This window comes from Mustela lutreola, chromosome 8 (genome assembly GCF_030435805.1).
Source record: "Mustela lutreola isolate mMusLut2 chromosome 8, mMusLut2.pri, whole genome shotgun sequence".
In the NCBI taxonomy this organism is placed as follows: domain Eukaryota; kingdom Metazoa; phylum Chordata; class Mammalia; order Carnivora; family Mustelidae; genus Mustela; species Mustela lutreola.
Genome location: NC_081297.1, coordinates 148,698,410 through 148,717,065, shown reverse-complemented (window position 1 = coordinate 148,717,065; position 18,656 = coordinate 148,698,410). Strand labels below are relative to the sequence as shown.

Here is an 18,656-nt window from a genome sequence, read left to right as displayed (position 1 = left end):
CCAAACAGACTGTGGCCCTAAATCTAAAGGGCAGAACTTCAAACTCTGGGAGACTCAGACTTCTTTGAAATCAGGAGGTTAAAAAGAACGTCTTCAGGTGCAAAAAGCTGGGGCGCCTGGGTGGCACAGCTGGTTAAGTGTCCGACTCTCAGTTTAGGCTCAGGTCATGACCTTGGGGTTGTGAGATCAAGCCTGTGTCAGGCTCTGCACTCAGCACAGTGGACTTTGAGTTTCTCTCCCTCTCCCTCTGCTCCTCCCCAACGCGTGTGTGCACTCTCTCTCTCTCTCTCTCTCTCTCCTCCCCTCGTTCAAATAAACAAATCCTGAGAAAACAGAAACCGCTGTAAAAAGGTGTGATCGTAATGGCAAGGATCATGGAAGTAGCCGCGGTGGATCATGAATGTCTCCTCACCAACAGAGTGAGGAGCAAGCCGCGATCAGAAGGGAGAGCACATAACCATCCACATCTAAAACAGAACCAGCTTCCGGAACAGACTGAGAACTCCTTCAAATCAACAGAACAGACTAGCAAACACAAGAGAAACATGGAACAAAAGCATTTCCAAGAGAAGAAACACAAACGGACAAGAAACCTAAGAAAACACAGTCGACTTTGCATGCACTTAAGGAAGTCAAAGTTAAAAGGCCAACAGGACACCACTTCATGCTGCGAGGCAGGACAGCCGCCTCAGCCTGACATTCCCAAGTCCAGGCGAGGGACAGTGCCGGCCACTCTCCCCAGCGCCCCAGTCAGTGTCACCTGTGCGCACCTGAGCCAGCCCCCGGCACCCCTCCCCACACACGCCCCAAAGGGGCTCTGTACGAGCACACCCCACTCACAGGAACGTGCCCAGCGACACCCTGAGAAAACGCACCCGGTGCAAATGGCCTGAATGCTCGAGCAGCGCAAGACTGGAGGGAGCCGCACACAGACCGAGCCGCGGAGAGCGACGCGGCGCCGGGACACGAACGCCAGCTCCAGGCAACAAACCGAGGGCTATGACAGAAAGAGCCAGCACGAATATATTTAGAATAATCCCATTGGAAAATGAAAACTAAAAAAGGCAAAAACATATGCACGCATATAAACACATGACAAAACTAGACAGAAAATCAAGAGACTAGCTAACCAAAATACAAGAGAATGGCCACTTGCAAATGGTCGCTTGCTGGGAGACAGAAAGGTGCATGGGGAGGGACACAGGAGGCGCGAGGGGAGGACACGGGGGCACGTGGGGAGGGACACAGGGGCCTCACAGACACCAGCTCTCGCTCTTCCTTCCACAAACAGCAGCACCTGTAAGTCAATGCTTACTTGTCTCTTTGAATCTAAACATAAATGTCACAGAACTTCTGCTCTGATATGTTCTACCATAAAAACAGAGACAGAAAAGGAAAGATCTAGCGATCGGATCCCCAGAACACACACCAGGAGAGTTTAGTGAACTAATTCTCTGACAAGCCAGCACTTCTGGGCGCTCACAAACGCGTCCCCACCCCTGGGGAGGGAACAGCTCAATTACGGGCCCACGTGAAGAGACGGGGAGGAAGGAGCCGCAGGCAGGGAGGGCACGGGCCGTGCCTAACGCCCGCAGGCCTGTCCAGCAGGACTGTCACCTCTCCTGGAGAAGGACCCCCGCACGGGAGGCCTGTGTGAGTCCGCGTGGCATCACTCAGCCGCCGTGCCACGCGCCAGGCACCACCACAGGGACCGCGGGAGGAAGGGGACCCCAGGCCACGTCCTCAATCTGACAAGACAGAGCCGAGTGCCCAGTCCCAGCCAGAATCCTGGCAGAGAGCTCACAGGTTCGCTGAGTCGACCCAACAGACCCGTGCCAGGCAGCCGGGACGGAAGACACCAGCGTGCAGGCTGCTGCCCCTCCAAGCGAGGTCTAATGGGAGCGAGACTCTGGGCTGCAGTGGGAAACACACGGGCACTGCCGGACCGGCCGTGGCGGGAACAGGTGGGGCGGGCCTGGCCGGTTCGGGCCGAGGTCTAGGGGTCGGCCACGCAGAGCTCACTGCTGAGAGTGCTCCGTGCACAAATGCCAGGAACCCACTTGGATGTGGTCCCAGATCGCGGGTGGCCAAAGCCAACTCCAGAGCCTCCAAAGCGGTCTTCCTCTGGCTACTACCGGCCCAGGAGCGGGCAGGGCGGCAGGGCCCACACGTGCCCATAGGAGAGCATAGGAAGTGCACAGCCGCGGGCAGGAGCCCGCTCTGAACGCCCCCAGTGCCCCACCGCTTTGTGCCTCCTAGAAAATGTCCATCCTTCAGGGCCACGGAAAACTCATCACCCTAATTCTAAAAACTGCACATAAATAACGTGGCTTAAAAAGCCTGCATGTTTCATTATCCTCTGCGTCTGGTGAAATGTAATGAGACATCACTTCTGCATGGCTAATTGGAAAAAGCATCTTATTTCCCTAATTTGTGAAACTGCTCTAAGAAGCAGATAACCAGAGGGCAGATAATGTAATAAGCGCGGAGGCAAAGGCACTCGGTAGATGATGAACTTCTCAGTGGAAAAGGTCCAACGGCCGTATTTGAATATGGTCCTTCTAATAAACTCGCCATACCCACCACCGCAGCCATGGGGCCACTGCTCAGAATTCGTGTTCTTCAACGTAACAGATCTACTTTGTTCAACACTGGACAGAAGATTAAAAAAAAAGTCAAAAAAATAGGAGGCGAAAAAGTCCTCCAGAGGGGACTAACAGAGCGAGTCACCACAGGAACAAGAAGTCAGACACAATCCCACAGGAGCGTCATCAGAGACCGCACCTCTGAAAAGACAAACTTCCAGAAAGATCTGAAGGCCCAGAGGAAACCAGACACTCCGAGGTCATGGTGAGAGAAAGAGGAATCCTGTCAGGTGTTCCTTTGACAGGTAGCCATGAAAACTGGCTCCGTGTCACATGCTGCCTGAGGCACTGGAGGTAGATAGTCTGCTGTCCTCCTGAGACCTGTCGGACCTGGGGGAGGGGCGGTGACCTCCTGACCAAGGCTACTGGCCTCACTCGTGCTCCTGCTCTCCGGCAGGGAGCGGCCAGGCCATGGCCACGTGCCCTGCAGTCCATGCTGCTCACTTCCAGACCTTCCTAGCAGCCGTGAGGCATGTCCTGAGGCCTCCAAACTAGCTGAGCCTCCATGAAATCAGGGCCTCCAGGCTGAGCTCGCCCAGGAAACAAGCAAGCGAGAGGTCTGAAAAGCAATCAGTGAGCAAAAATGGAACAGACGCATCATGGAAGAAAACCTACACACGGCCAATCGGCACGTCAAGACGCTCACCGTCCTCAGCCATCAGGGAACTGCACATCGGAGCCCCGGAGGGTACCACCACACACCGCTGAGCGCCAGCAAAAACTGAGACGGCTGGCGACACCGCGTGTTGACAAGGACACGGAGCAAGAACGCTCCCTGCCGGCGGGGGCGCGCACTGGGACGGCCCCCGTGGAAATGAGTGTCGGTTTCTCACGAAGCGGACCCCCCACACGGCCCCCACAGCCGCCGTCCCGCAAGGCACTCAGCTCGGGGGGACACATCCCCTCGCGGGCGCTCTGCCAGAAGGCCGACGGCAAACCTGCGATGGCCCACGCGTGGGAAGAGCCCAAGCGGCCAGCGGGCACTGGCGAACCCGTAAGCACACTGAGGAACAGTGGAGACCATGGAGCCGGCTTGGCGGGACCATGGGACAAAGGGGACAAGTGTCTGAGCACCAAGAGAAGCCGCTCGGGGAAGGCTGCGATCTGTGGGACCCCACCTGCAGGAAATTCTGAAAAAGCGGAACTTTAGAGACAGAAAGCGGCGGAGCACGTCACGGGGGCACCAGCGGGGACGGAGGCGGACAGCAAAGGGAGCTTCTCAGGGTGATGGGAATGTTCTAGATCACGATCTGGGTGGTGGTCATATTCCTACCTGCAGGTATCAAGACTGAACGAACGCCACACTTCAAACGGGCGAATTCTATCGTCCGGCCACTAGACCTCAGTGAAGCCACGGGAGGAAAAGGATGGGGGGAGGCGGGAAGGGGCACCAGCGCAGAACTGGGCGCCGTCTGCTGAATGAGTAAGAGAACGTGTGGACGGACGGAAGACGTGCCACAACCCTCGCGCAAGCGGTCAGAAGCCCCGGCCTCCAGGGAGGCATGCGGACCGACGACCGTCCGAGTGACATTTTCCCAGGCCTGTACAGCCAAGTTCAGCCCCGTGACTCAGTTCTGGACGCGGAATAAGAAAAGAACTGCGAGCGACTTCTACAAACGAGCTGGAAAGGGAAGGACACGTCCTTCTCTGCGCGTCTTCTCCTTCCTGCTCCGAGACAAATGTGATGCAGACAGCTAGACGGAGCGCCGGCTGGGGCCGCAAGGGGGAAGCCGAGGCCAGAGGAGCAGCTGCCTCACCGCCCGCAAGCTCGGGCCTGAGACAAAACACCCTTCTGTGCGGTCGGCCACGGGCTGTCTGTACCAGAAACCCCTGGGCCGAGCCTCTGCAATGCCAGACACTGGAACCCGGTTTCCTACTGCCCATCCCAAGACCACAGCTTTCCCGAAGCCCCTGCTTATCGCATCACTCCCCGCACGCCCGGGCAGGGTCTGCAGCTCCGGGGGATGCGCACAAGCACCAAGTGAGAAAGCATCCGTAGCAGAGAGAGACCAGCTGCTGGCGGGGAGGCACCTCAGAGCAACGGGACCAGGGTCCCAGGACGTCAGAGACAAGCAGAGGCATCAACACCAGCCACGGGGACTGCACCCCAGCTCCGGAACCCAGAGCCCGTGAGCTCTGCTCTACACGGAAGGTGTCGAGTGTCGGGAAAAATAGAAAAATGAAATCAACCGAAGGTCTATAGCCGACTCTATGTTCCATTAAAAAAAATGAGTGAAAGAGAGGTAACTGTATGCTATCTCCCGTGTTCCGGATACAGTAGGTACAACTGCTAAAACAGACAATCAAAAAGAATTGTCTCAAAATGACTACTTCTGTGGAAGACTAATTTTCTCCCTTTGTGTCCTATAATCTAGGAGTACTTTTGCTTTCATAACCCAGGATTTGTGTTCAACAAACTTAACGAACAGACAACAACAGATAGCAAAGTTTAAAAGTACATTTACGGGAGCAATTAAGAGGCAAAGCAAATATTTCAAATGTAAAAACAATTCCATTTTAAAGAGATACTGTTTATAATAGAAACAAAAAATACGATAATTAAGAATGACTCTAATAAAACATACTCAAAACCTTTCCCAGAGCACATGCTACACCTACAGCGGAACAGCCCGGAACGTGGAGAATCCACAGGCTCGTGAGAACAAGACTGTATTCCACGGAGAGGTCCGGCCCCCTCCGGCCCCCAGACTCTGCGCAGCACCCGCCGCACGACCAGCAGACAGTAAACAGCAATGGAGCACACGGACGCTGGGGCCGGGTGACCGCAAGGCTCAGGTGGGCGCATGCGGGCCGGAGACCGTGCGGGGAAGCGGGAGCTGGGGCTCCACCCGTGCACAGGGACCCGCCTCATGCCGCCCAGCTCACTGGAGACTGTGGTGTTGAGGGAAAGCGCCTTGAGTTCTGGACAAAACGGAGCCCATGGAAACACGTGTGCGAGTGTGAGAAGGACGAGCCCCAGACGGGAGGCCGCAAACACGTGCAGACCAGGTGGAGGCCATGCACAAGGCCAGGCCTGACAGGTCACGCTATGGGCAAGGTCGCTGGACTCCTGCCTCGCGTGGTGCACCGCTGGGAATGACAGACGCATGGACCGTGCAGGTGTGGAGAGGAAATGTTGAAACTTTCAGGTGAGAGCGTGCGAAAGGTGCTGCGTGAAGTACGTGCAGATTTCTTAAGAAAAGCACACAAGGGGCACCTGGGGGGCTCGGTCGTTAAGCGTCTGCCTTCGGCTCAGGTCATGATCCCAAGGTCCTGGGATCGAGCCCCACATCGGGCTCCCTGCTGGGCGAGAAGCCCGCTGCCCCTCCCCCACTCCGCCTGCTTGTCTCCCTCTCTCGCTGTGTCTCCCTCTGTCAGATAAATAAATAAATAAAATCTTTTTAAAAAAGAAAGAAAGAAAAGAAAAAAGAAAAGCACAGGAGCGCTAACCATAAAGAAGACACGAAGAAGTCTGACCACACGGAAACGAGGAACTTCCGGTCACCAACAGCCACCAAGAAGGAAGTGAGAAGTGGCCCCAGCATGGAAGAGGATGCGTGTGACACACAAACTGAGAAAGATTTAGAATCCGTGACATATAAAGATCAGCAGCCAATAAAAAGATCAAGACGGGCGCCCGGGTGGCTCAGGGAGTGAAGCCTCTGCCTTCGGCTCAGGTCATGATCCCAGGGTCCTGGGATCGAGTCCCGCATTGGGCTCTCTGCTTGGCAGGGAGCCTGCTTCCCTCCCTCTCTGTCTCTGCCTGCCTCTCTGCCTGCTTGTGATCTGTCAAATAAATAAATAAAATGTTTTTTTTTTTAATTAGATCAACAACCCAAAAGAAAAATGGGCAGAAGACAGAATCAAGCATGTCACAGAGGAGGGAACAGAGAAGCCCATAAATACAGGAAGAGGTGCTTATGCCGTGAGGCACAAGAGACACGGAGATGGAGGCCACGACAAGAATGCGTGCTTCAGGGACACGAGGCGGGCAGTCCCCGCAGGGTTGCGGACTGCAGACCTCACACTCCGCGGGTGAGCACGTGAGCAACACAGCCCACCGTGGGGCACGCTGACACCGGCCTGCGGGTTCCACAGGCTCACACCCCAGCACACAACTGGTCCCTATCTTCGGCAACGCCCCAGAGAAACTCCTGCCTGTGGGCACCCGTGAGAACGTGCTAGAAGGCCCTGATCCCAGGAGATCCCTGACACCCAAACGTCCAGCAGCAGGAGAAGGGCCGCAGAAAGGGTGCGATATTTAAATGACGGTTCTACAACCGGCCACCAGATCGGCGGAGTCTGAGAAAACAATGCGGAGGGAAACACAAGCTGCCGAGGGACAAGGCTACCAGAGGAAGGAGGCGGCCCCCGCTACTGTCTAGACTCGGACTGGCCACAACAGCACAGGACGCACGCTGAGCTCGTGCACAATCACAGAGTCAGGAGGCTGGTCACGTCCTACGGGCCTTTCGAGAGCGGGGTGAGAATTGGGAGCAGCTCTAAAAGCTCCCACATGACGGGTCCAACGTGAGTGGGGTTCTCAGCCCTCGGTGGGAGTGAACATGAGCACACTCTCTACCTGCACACGCCCGTGTCCTTTACACACATCAATATTACACGCAAAATATTTGAAGAACAACCAGTAATTCCTATGACTATGTTCCCACAGGCTACCCCCGAACCCACAGCAGGCATGCACCCCAACTGCACCAACCGCCTCCCGAGTTCCGGGGGAGCCCACCACCCCAACAGAGGGACACGCCCAGATGCCGGCTCTTACCTCCGTCACTTTGGGTTGAAGAATCAGTGCTTCCGGACTCATGCGAGGGATGTCGATGTGGATCTGCAGATGCAGGAGGAAGATGCATCATTTTACAAGACAACAAACGTCCTTGCAAGCACGCGTCAGACCAGCAGTTAAAGCAACAGCAATGCCTTTACTCCAGACTCTGGGCCGCTCCCACCCTGAGAACACAAGCTCAACTGCAGACGTGGTGGCAGCTTTGACCTGAATGGAGCTCCCCCAGTCCCAGCTGAAGGCTCGCCTGACGCTTCCCAACCGAACAGCGGCCTCGCGGTTAGCAAGAGAGCGGCCCTTAGCTCTTTAGCAACATGATCCATAGCAATTAGTAAACATTGATTTCCAGCCTCTGACACGGGGAGCAATTCAGGTGCATCGAGGGCGTCCAAGTTCTCCGCGGTGACAGCTGCGTCTTGGCACCCAGGCCGCATGCTTCTCCCCTTCATCGAGTCCCTGGGGATCCAGGGCACTCCCCAGAGGAAGCACCTGAAACGCTAGTGTCGGCGAAGCCCGGCCTGCCCTGCCCTGCGCTACCGCGAAGAGCCCCCGCTGCCCAGCAAGCACCTGCACGTGCCAGCAGCGACCCAGTAAGATCGTTCAGGGCTTGAGTGGGCACCACGGGCTGCCTCCCGACATCCCACAGGAGTATCTACCCCTGGCCGACATGGCCACCACCCCCATCGCCCAGAGAAAGGTCCAAAGAGGCTGAAGGAGGCCACGCACATTTTAATGCCTAGAGGGAGTCTGCAAGGCCGGTCTGTCCCCGTCTCCACATGAGGACCCCGCCACCCACGGGACCAGGACAGCGTCCTCACTCAGCCTTCCTAGCACGACAGCCCCGGCCATGTCACTGAGGCCCTGGGGCTTGGCGTCCTCGTCTAGAAGGTGCCGCCCTAACCCAGAGGCTGACCCGTGTAGAGCACACAAGGTGACGGGAGCCAACGGAGCCCCGTCCACTGCGCCATGCTGCGGCGTGGGGATTGCTTCCCCACTAACAGGCTCCGGCCTGGGGCTCTTCCCTCGAGCAGCCCCCAACCAGGGGAAAGAACCGGGAGGGAGCCGGAGGCCAGTGGACTCGGTATTTGGGCTGCATGGCCCACGGGCAGCAACAAAGGGTGGTGGGAAGGAGAGAGAGGCAAGGAGCCGGACGAGAGCAACCTGGGAACCCATCGGCCTCAAGCGCTCCGGGCAACACGGGGCCGATCCAAGGAAGCAGAGACGTACGTGTGACCTGCTGTGCGAAGGAGGCCTACAGCCAGCAGCGCCGAGAGGGGCGGGGTCCCATCTAGACGAGGGGCTGGAGCACGCCGGCCAGATCTCACCCCCTGTGCCAGGGTGTCCTCGAGAGCCACCGTCAGAACACTGCCCCCACGACATCACACTCAGGCACACGTCTGTCCCCTCGTACAGATGAGCAGCCTGTCACGTCTGCCGAGGAGCGAGGACAGCAGGCCCCACAACTACCCCCGTCTGTGCCAGCAGGAGGAGACGCCCAACCTCATAGGTGGCGCTGCATGAGGCTGGGCACAGGGGGCTCTGTGGGCCCCTCCAGGCCACCCGCTCCTGGGGTATAGGACTGAGGTGTAGGGAGGCCACGGCGCTCCGCAGAACTCCGAGAGCAGGGAGGGCACAGCGGATGAACCTTGACCCTGATCAGCTCTGGGTGCTCTGGGCATGACTTCTTCCGCCTGACACCTGAGCCCATGAACAGAGGACACAGAGGGACGTGAAAGGAGGCCACAACCCTGTAGTCCCGCCGCGTCCTGGTAGTGCGAGAGGGCGAGGCAACCATGAGGAGTGGGCGGCAGGGAGACAGCAGGTGCCCAAGCCCCAGACCAGACCAGGCTCTGCCAGGAAGGAACGGTGTGTCTCAGACAGAAGCAGCAAAGACAGCGCCCACCGGGTCCAGCTCCGGCAGGCGGGGCTGTAAAGCCCGCGGGCCAACCAGACCTCCACGGGCTCCGTTGTTCTCAGTTATGTTAATGGGGAAACATTTGGGGAATTCGCTATAATATGGAAGCTTTTTATTAGCTATCAGAGTAACTGAATAAAGATGCATGTAACCCGTTTTTAATTAACTTCCCCTTATGAAATTCATAATAGAATACAGCTTGGTAAATCTTATAGATAGATGCTGGCGTCGTCCTTCGGAAGTCTTTTTCTTGAATGAAAATTCATGAGAAACGCATTCAAAACAATAGCAAATTGGTCCGTTCCCTAAAATCACTGAAGTGGAGAAAGATAAGCCAGGAAACCCAGTCTTTCCCTCACCAAATCCAAATGCAAAATCTCTCCAATCAGTTTCTCGTGCCCTGGGAGCCACTCAGGAGAGGCTGGGGCTGAGCCAGAGGGGCAGAGGGGCCCGAGGCAGAGGGCACCGCCCCGGGGGGCTGGGGGGCAACAGAAGTGGGCTCCTGCCTGCCCTCTCCCTGGTCCTCGCGTACGCACGACGTCCTCCTCCCGAGCTCCACTGTACCCGTCCGTGAGGAAGACATTCCCCCAGAACCCGCACAACCGGAAGCAGCTCTGGTGATCAGTCAGAGGGAAGGCCTGGCTTCAGACCTTCTGAAAGATCGACACCAAAATGAAAAGGAGATGCGGTGAGCCCACATCTGAGGCAGAAAAATTTGGCAAGGCTCCCTCACCTAGAAGTAGGATTTCCACAAGGAAATATTGGGTACTGACACGGCTCAGGAAAGTCAGACGTTGATCTCTGAAAACGGAGGCAGGACTACCAGTGAGTAGAACTACCTTTCTGGGGGCACCTGGGTGGCTCAGTCAGTTAAGCATCTGCCTTTGGCTCAAGTCACGTTCCCAGGGTCCTGGGATTGAGCCCCACGCTGGGCTCCCTGCTCAGTGGACAGCCTGCTTCTCCATCTCCCCCTGCCCCTTCCCGCTATTTATACACACTCTCTTTGTCAAATGAATAAATAAAATCTTAAAAAAAAAAAAAAAACCTACTTTTTGTTTAAATGCGGCACAAAAATAAATAAGAGAATGAATGAATGCAACACAAACCATTCTGAATTCTCACACATTACAAAGAGAGAGAATGCCAAAGCCCTCAAAGAGCTATTCTAATAGCAAATTCTGAATGTATTGTGAACTGTAAATCAATTTTAAGTACTTTTCCCATTATACACACCGTCTGTCAATGGACTGTTCAAGAAGCCATAATTATACCCATTTTGCATTAAACTAAACAGCAGAAACTATTAAGTGGCCACAGTGTTGCTATGGACTGAACCGTGTGCCCTCGAATCCAGCTGACAAGCACAGCTCTCCCCCGTCTAAGCCCATCCCTCAGTGCCTCAGAGGTCCAGAGCCCACGAAGCCCACAGAGACTGCTCTGATCGACCCGAGCTTTCAGGCCGGACAGCAGCTCACGGAGCCAAGAGGGGCCCCCGCTCCCGAGCCAGGTCTCTGGGTCCTGGCGAGGGATGTCAGAGGCATGTTTTAAAACTCCAATTAAAAACCCCCTTTCCCCTTTTGTAAAAGGAGCCAGAGATAAGCATACCACTATTATGGTTATAGTAATACCACTATTAGAAGCACACCATTACTTATCTCAAGTTTAACCATGAGAAAACACTAACCGGTGACCCGAGTAGGGCCATGCTAGAGAGAACACACCCTCCTACTGATCATCCCCAAATCAAAGTTCTTCACATAACATGAGACACAGGAGAGGAGCCCACCTGCCTGTAGGTGTCCTGGTGAACGTCATCGTTCCGAGAGTCGTAATAGTGCTCAATAAAAGCAAAATATTCTTTCTGTTTTCTCTGGAGAGTGGCTGGTCTTCGGTCCACATTGGCAGGAAGGTAACCCTGGGTGAGAAAAGGAACAAAAACAAAAAGTTTGCCTGGTTAGTGCCGGACTCGCCGTTCCGACGTGGCACTCTGAAACCGGACACGGGGGAGCAGGCGCGAGTTGTGAGAACGGAAGCAGATGTCAAGCACATCAGCGAACTGGCCTCCAAGGCTAGGACGCGCGCAGCCTGTGCCGGGCCAGCCACACCGGACTCGGCCACGGCGCGGGCACCAGAGCGGAGCCCCCAGGCAGGCTGAGCCTTCCTGCTCCTCTGAAGCAGGTCTGACACGAGCCCCTGGCTCCAGATGCCTCGTGTGCCCCAAAGGATTCCGAGATCTGCACGGTCTGATGCCAAGAGAACACAGGTGTGCGTGTGCCTGCTCACACATACACACAGCAGAGGCCTATGTGCATACGTGTGGATGTACTACACACACACACACACACACACACACACACAGGCTGTCAGCTACCCTACACCAGTGTTCTCCTCTCTGCAAAGACTGCTGGGCGCCCAGCAGCCACAGCCCCAGCCCCAGTCCAGGAAGTGAACTCAAATCCGGACAGGCCAGGTGGCTCCGGGGTGACATGAAGGGCCCAGACTCTGGACCACACGCCCTGGTGTTTTATATGCTTTTTATTTCTTTGTTTCTCCCTCTTAAATCAACATTATTGAGATAGCACATATAAAATGTGCCCCTTTTAAGTAAATAGCTCCGTGACCCCGGACGAGGGCACAGAGTTGTGCACCTACTAGCCCAGTGAAACGACAGGGAATCTCTGTGACACCAAACCCTCGCTGTGCCCACAGCCATCCACCCCCACACTCGCGAGCAGAGAGCCCAGGGAGCACTGAGGCCTGGGCTAGAACGTCACGAACACAGAATCATCTGGGGGGCTCTGTCTCCACTCAGCCTATGGTTTGAGTTCATCCGAACAGAAGTGCGAGCCGGCAGCGACCCCTTTGGCTTACGGAGCAGTATTCCACGGGACGGATGGGCACCCTGCCGGGAAGCCTCCTGGGTGCTGAACGTCTGGGCTGGTGCTAGTTTGGGGCTATTGTGAATAAGGCTTGTTATAAATATTCTCGTCTGAGGTCTTCATGGCTACGCAGTTGGATTTCTCGTGGTTCCACGGCTAGGAGTGCACTGTCGGGCTCACGTGCAGGCGCGTCTCACTTCCTAGGAAGCTGCCAGACCTTCCGCAGGGCGACCGTACGCTCTCCCGTTCCAGCTAACCGTGGATGCGAGCCTCCAGTGCTCCACGCCCTCCCTGACACGGACTAGTGTCCTTCCTTAAATACCAGCCATTCTGGGGGTGCGCAACTGGCTCAGTCGGCGGGGCACGGGACTCTAGGCCTCAGGGTTGTGAGCTCAAGCTCCAAGTTGGGTACAGTGATTACTTTAAAAACTAAAATAAAGGGACGCCTGGGTGGCTCCATTGGTTAAGCGGCTGCCTTCGGCTCAGGTCATGATCCCAGTGTCCTGAGATCCAGTCCCGCATCGGGCTCCCTGCTCGGCAGGGAGCCTGCTTCTCCCTCTGCCTCTGCCTGCCTCTCTGTCTGCCTCTGCTTGTTCTCTCTCTCTCTCTGCCAAATAAAATCTTTTTAAAAAATAATAAAATAAAATAAAATCTTTGACAAATACCATATGATTTCAGTCATATGGAGAACTTAGGAAATAGAAGGACACGAGAAGGCGGGAGAAAAAAGAGGAAAGCAAACCATAAGTGACGCTCAACAGGGGCGCCCGGGCGGCTCAGTCGCTTCAACCAGGTCACGATCCCAGGGCCCTGGGCTTGAGCACCGCGTCGGGCTCCCTGCTCCACGGGGAGCCTGCTTCCTCCTCTCCCGCTTGCCCTGCTTATGTCCCCCCCCACTGTGCCTTACTCTGTCAAATAAATACATACAACTTTAAAAAGAAAAAAAACTCCTAAAAGAAAAGATCTTTTTAAAAAAGAACCTTTTAAAAAAACAGTATCAGCCGTTCTACTGAGTGGCTCTGAGGGCATGTCCCTGCTTGGGAACGATGAGCGCCCCCACCCACCCCTACACACACACACACGCGCGCGCACCCGTCTGCCCCACTTCTCTTCTTCAGTGAAGTGTCTGTTCAAATCTTCTGCCCATTTTCTAAATCAGGTTGTTTGTCCTTCTAGTACGTTTTATGGCTCCATCTTCTAGACATAAGTTTTGTGCCTAGACACAGGAAATACACATGATGAGGACACTGTCCTAATCTGTGGCCTTTTTGTCTCAAACAGCAGGAGCTTGAATTTCCATGATGTCCAACTTGTAAAGTTCTTCTCTTCTAGTTAGTGCTTCTTCTGTTCCGTGTCAGAAAGGTTCCATCCTTGTTTCTTCCCCAGATGTTTTCCAGCTTGACCGGGGCACGTCCTGCTCATCCCTCGAGCATCTCCTCGATGGGATTTCTTCCGGAAGCTTGACCGGACACGCAAGGCGGGTCAGTCACCCCGAGCTCCAGCAGCACCCGGCGAGAGACCCCCTCCGAGCCAGCCCCTCACTGCTCCCACCACGTGACATCACATTTTTATTAAGCGAGTCCATGGATGAGCAATAAGGGAACAGATGAAGAAATAGATCCTATATGGTACTTTCTAGCTTTTAAAATGCTCCCACATCCAGGGCGCCTGGGGGGCTCAGTCAGCTGAGACTCTGACTCTTGATTTCAGCTCAGGGCAAGATCTCAGGGTCCTGGGATCGAGCCCACGTCGGGCTCTGCACTCAGCAGGGAGTCTGCTTGAGTTCTCTCTCCTTCTCTCAGCCCCTCCCACTCAAGTCCACATGCTCTCTCTGTAATAAGTCAATAGATCTTTTAATAATAATACTAATAGGGGCGCCTGGGTGGCTCAGTGGTTTAAACCCTCTGCCTTCGGCTCAGGCCATGATCTCAGGGTCCTGGGATCGAGCCCCGCATCAGGCTCTCTGCTCGGCAGCAAGCCTGCTTCCTCCTCTCTCCCTCTCTGACTGTCTCTCTGCCTCCTTGTGATCTCTGTCAAATAAATAAATAAAATCTTTAAAATAATAATAATACTAATAATACTAATAAAGCGTAGGCACAGAGACAAGCTGTGGCAGCCACCCTGTGACCACTCAGGAGAAGCATAGGCTGCAGGTGCACAGTGAAGAGCTGAGCTCAGAGCCATGGCCTTGACCGTGATGTGGGCCTGAAACCAGCCACTTTTCAGCTGTGCGGGTGTCTCTGTTCCCCTTCTTTCCTGGAGGTGCCTCCATAACCATCTATTCTGTTCTCAAGTACACTCTCGCACACAATTGTTTTAACACATTTGGGTCACACCATTAAGCTTCTCCTTAATAAACAGATACCGAAGCAGAACATGTGCGGAATCACCGCGACTGACCCCATCTCGAGGCCCCTTGGGAGCCTCCCAATCACTGCCCTTCAGCTCCTCCCTGGAGCCAGAACCCCGGCCGCTGACGCCCTCTGCTACTTCTGAACATCGTATAAGCGGGATCGTTTTTCCTGTCTGGCCGCTTAAACTCAACGTTACATTTGAAGAAGTCGCTTATTTCTGCGACACGTTAGGAGCAGCTCTGCGTGTTCCCACGTACAAAACCCGCTCTACCGCTGACAGACATTCGGGTCACTACCACTCTGTTATAAACACTCGGTCCCTGTCCTTCATGACCCGTGGTACGCATCTCATTAGATACACACCAAGGAGGAGGACACCCGGCTGTGCCTCCCTTTCACACACCCTCCAGCAGTTTTCCAGAGCCACTGCACTCCCGCGGGAAGCCCACGCAGGCACCCACCGTCCCCACCCTTGCCGACCCTGGTGCCATCAGTCTTCATCTCAGCCGTCCCAGTGGGCCTGCGAGATCGCGGTTAGAAGGGAGCTTTAATCTGTAATTCCCAGAAGACCGACAGGTGCCACTGCGTGTCCTCGTCGGTAAAATGCGTGTGCTAGTGTCGCCCCGTCCTCTAGAGGTCATCCCTGTAAGGGCCTGCTCCTCCCAGAAGAACTTGCTTGTGGACCCCGGATGTAGGGGCGGGGCAGGCCGGGTATATCCACTGGGGAGAATTGGGATTCAACCGGCCACCGGTATAGCGGCAGGGCTCAAGCACCCCCATAAAGGCTGTCGGAGGCATTAGAAGGAGAGCTGTCGGAGGAAGAAGAAGGCAGAAGAAGGAGAGTCGGCGGAGAGAGGAGAGCTGGAGAGCTGTAAGAGCTCTTGTCAGAGCAGTACGTGGAGCGGAGACAGCGGGCTGCGGGAGGCAGGCGGTTCCGTTAGCTCCCGCGCTCAAGCTGCCCTCGAGCAGCACGCCGGGCCTCAGCCCGCAGCGGAGGCGCCTCCACCGCCTGCCCCGACGGCGCCCACCCGCTGGCTGATGCTGGAGTGAGCGCTGCGGCGACGGGATGCTGGCGCTGCTGGCCACCAGCTTGGCGCTCGTCGTGGCCGACGGCACCCAAGACACCCCGCCCTCCCATTAATGAAGACGAGTTCCTAACCTCAATGGAGCCCCTTTTATTACTCCTTTATGATTAGTTTTTCTCATTCCTTTGTAAGAAAATTTCCTGTGTCCAACATTCAGTGCCCGCACATTTCACCTCAGACCACGCGCAGACCCCCCATGGGTGAGCGGTGACCTCCTGCGGGGCCAGCACCCTGCCCGAGTGCCTCCACGATCAGGCCTCTACAGCCAGCTCCATCCGGAACACGCAGCCGCATCACCCAACACAGGGCGCTCTTTCTGTCGGGTACCCAGCCCTGCCCCTGCTGGGGGGCCGCCACTCCAGGGCCGGCGAGACCTGACAGAGGACACAGTGTCATCACATCACAGACGCCTTCAGAGACCACTGGTTCGAGAACCACCGGGACCCACTGTGCCTACCTGACCTTGCCACTACCTCCAGTGCCCGTCATCTCCTGGAGAAACTCACGTACCCGTCCTGAAGTCGCCACGGCCACAGGCTGAGGAGCCAGGCTGCTCGCCAGGCACCGGGCTACACACGGCACGGCCGTCAGTCCCACTCGGGGGCCCACGGATGTTATTCCACTCAGAGCAAGGACAAGGCTCAGGAGTTTCGTCAGCAACCCAGGGTCACGGGGCCTGAGCACACAGCACGGCCAGCCCTCTTCTGGGCACCTGGCTCAATTCACAGAAACTCAGGGAACAAGTCCCCACCCTATGGAGTCATCTGCACACAGCCCCCGACCGGAGCTCCGTGTGAGTCCCAGGGCCCCCGCACCCTCGCAGGCCAGGCTGGCACCAGGAGCGCGGCTGCACAGGGAGCTCCGGAAGCGGCCAAGGCTTTTGACTGTGGCCCGGCCCAGAGACAGACGCCCTCCCCACACTGGCGCCAGCGGCTCTGGCTCCCGAGGTCAGGGCCTCTCTCTGAACTCCGGCTACCTGGGCCTGGGGCTCAGAGGCAGGCTGCTGGGTGCCAGCAGGCGTGGTTGAGCCACTGCAACAGAGCCCTGTGCGTCCCAGGCCGCAGCAGCAGAGTGGCCCCTGACCTTGGCAGCAGGGCTGCCGCCCCTCCCAGTCTGTGTGCAAGGGCCCGCAGGCAGCCGTTCCCCGACAACGGTGCCTCCCCCACCCCCGCGACGTGGGAGCAGCCCAAGAACGGGTGGTCGCGGCACGCGCCCGTCATCCCAGGAGCTCGGCTCCCAGCACTGCAGCCGCGCACAGGCATGGAGCCCAGTGCACGCCTCTCCCGGGGTGCGCCAGCCTGGAGCGTGTGCACCTGCTGCACCTGCCCGCCCTCCGCCAAGGCACCACTCTGACCTTGGCAACCTCTCCACCCCGCCCCCACCCCCGGCCACTCCAGGAGCTTCCGGGACGCTGATGCACTGGCGGGAGCCCTGAGGTAGAGCCCTGAGCTCCAGCGGGCTGGAGTTCCTGCCCTACGCTTGTGCGGTCTTCGCCCAGCCGAGCCCCCCACGCTCACAGTCCCGCAGGGCCCAGCACAGATACTTGGTGCAGACTTGCCGTGCTGTGCTGTGGGACCACCATACCCAGGAGCGCCCCAGCCCTGGGGGCCCACGGAGGAAGAGGTCTGAGCTACCGTGCGACAAGTATCAGCACGCAGTTCTGGGCTGGTTTTGGATCAGTCTGGAGTCGGCCCTGGTGCTGGAGAACACAGCGGTGTCGAGGGAGAAACACAGCAGGTACTCTGAGAAAGGTCACACGCCTGCGTCGAGCGCCTCGGGCAGCATGTCTAGGCTGCCTCACGGCAAGGCCAGAGCAGTGGCAGGTGAGGAGCGGGGACACATGTGCAGCAGCCAGGGGGGGACCCACGTGCCAGGCCCGGGCCGCCTTCCACCCAGGGCCGTGGGGCAGCGAAGGGTATGAGCCTGGGACAGCGTGGGCGGCCTTCCGCCATCACACGTGGTGCCACCACGGGCTTCTTAGTGACCCTGAACAAAGACTCACCCCTTCTCCCTACCCCCAGATTTTAACTTCACTTATTAAAAACAGAAATTCTAAAAGGCCAGGACGTCGTACCAGGAACAGAGGCGATAAAAGCCCCACTCACTCCTGATACTCCCATCCCTAAAGGAAAACACATGTGTGCACGTTGGGGCCTTCGGATAATTAAGCCAGACTGGAAATTATGCGACTGAAACATATTCGAGTATGCAATGAATTCTAAATGACAGAACTACAGAAAACTTAATTGCCATATTAGCATGCTATAAAAACACTAATCATAAATGTAAAACAATAATACCTGCATACACTTTATCAAAATTGTTCCCGTGACACACGCTTCGAGGGGCTCTCCACCGCGGGGCACGTGTGAACCCCCCTCCACACACCATGAGAAAACAGGGTGATGCCAGCACCTCACAGACCACTCTTAGCCATTCTGCTCACCAGCATAAATGTGACATTTAATTAGTTTTTGTTCAATGTTTCTGAAATAGTTATTTTAAAATGAGCCAAAAATGCGATTTTCTACAGCACTCATTTCTAAGAAGTTACTGCTGTGCTTGCATGGAATTTAGATGTTGAATCGCATTAATGGTGGTTTAACAACACGTCCTGGGCCAGAGTACATGTTAGTCCTCCGTAAATGACAAGAGCCAGGTTTCCCGTCCCTCTCCATTAAGGAAGATTTCCTACTCATCCATTAAGAACAGAGCCTTCAACAGACACCAGATGGCGCTAAGGACGAGCCGTGCACCGACGGGGAAAAGTCACCAGTTCACCGGGTCCTGTGGCAGACTCCCTTCCAAGTGCAGCTTCGGTTGCCTTTTTCAACTGGACAAATGACAGATTCTCCTCGGTCCTGGGTTTAGGGTCCCAGAAGTGAGGGGCTGCGCCGAGCCACCCGCCCCACCGGCTCGGCCGAGCCTCTGCGACAGTACGCGCTCGGTCAAGCCAGATACCTCGGCCCAGGCATAC

At 56.1% G+C, this 18,656-nt stretch overlaps 1 protein-coding gene across 6 annotated transcripts in view; it reads right to left on the bottom strand.

Annotated features, from left to right (window-relative positions):
- TBC1D22A (TBC1 domain family member 22A) overlaps positions 1-18,656 on the bottom strand; it is a 297,090-nt gene that overhangs the window by 190,872 nt on the left and 87,562 nt on the right. For all 6 annotated transcript variants that reach the window (XM_059187298.1, XM_059187302.1, XM_059187299.1 and 3 more), the window contains 2 exons: positions 11,148-11,276; positions 7,429-7,491 (listed from right to left, as the gene is read on the bottom strand). In XM_059187298.1, the coding sequence (XP_059043281.1) occupies positions 7,429-7,491; positions 11,148-11,276 (192 nt within the window). The remainder of the gene's footprint in view (positions 1-7,428; positions 7,492-11,147; positions 11,277-18,656) is intronic.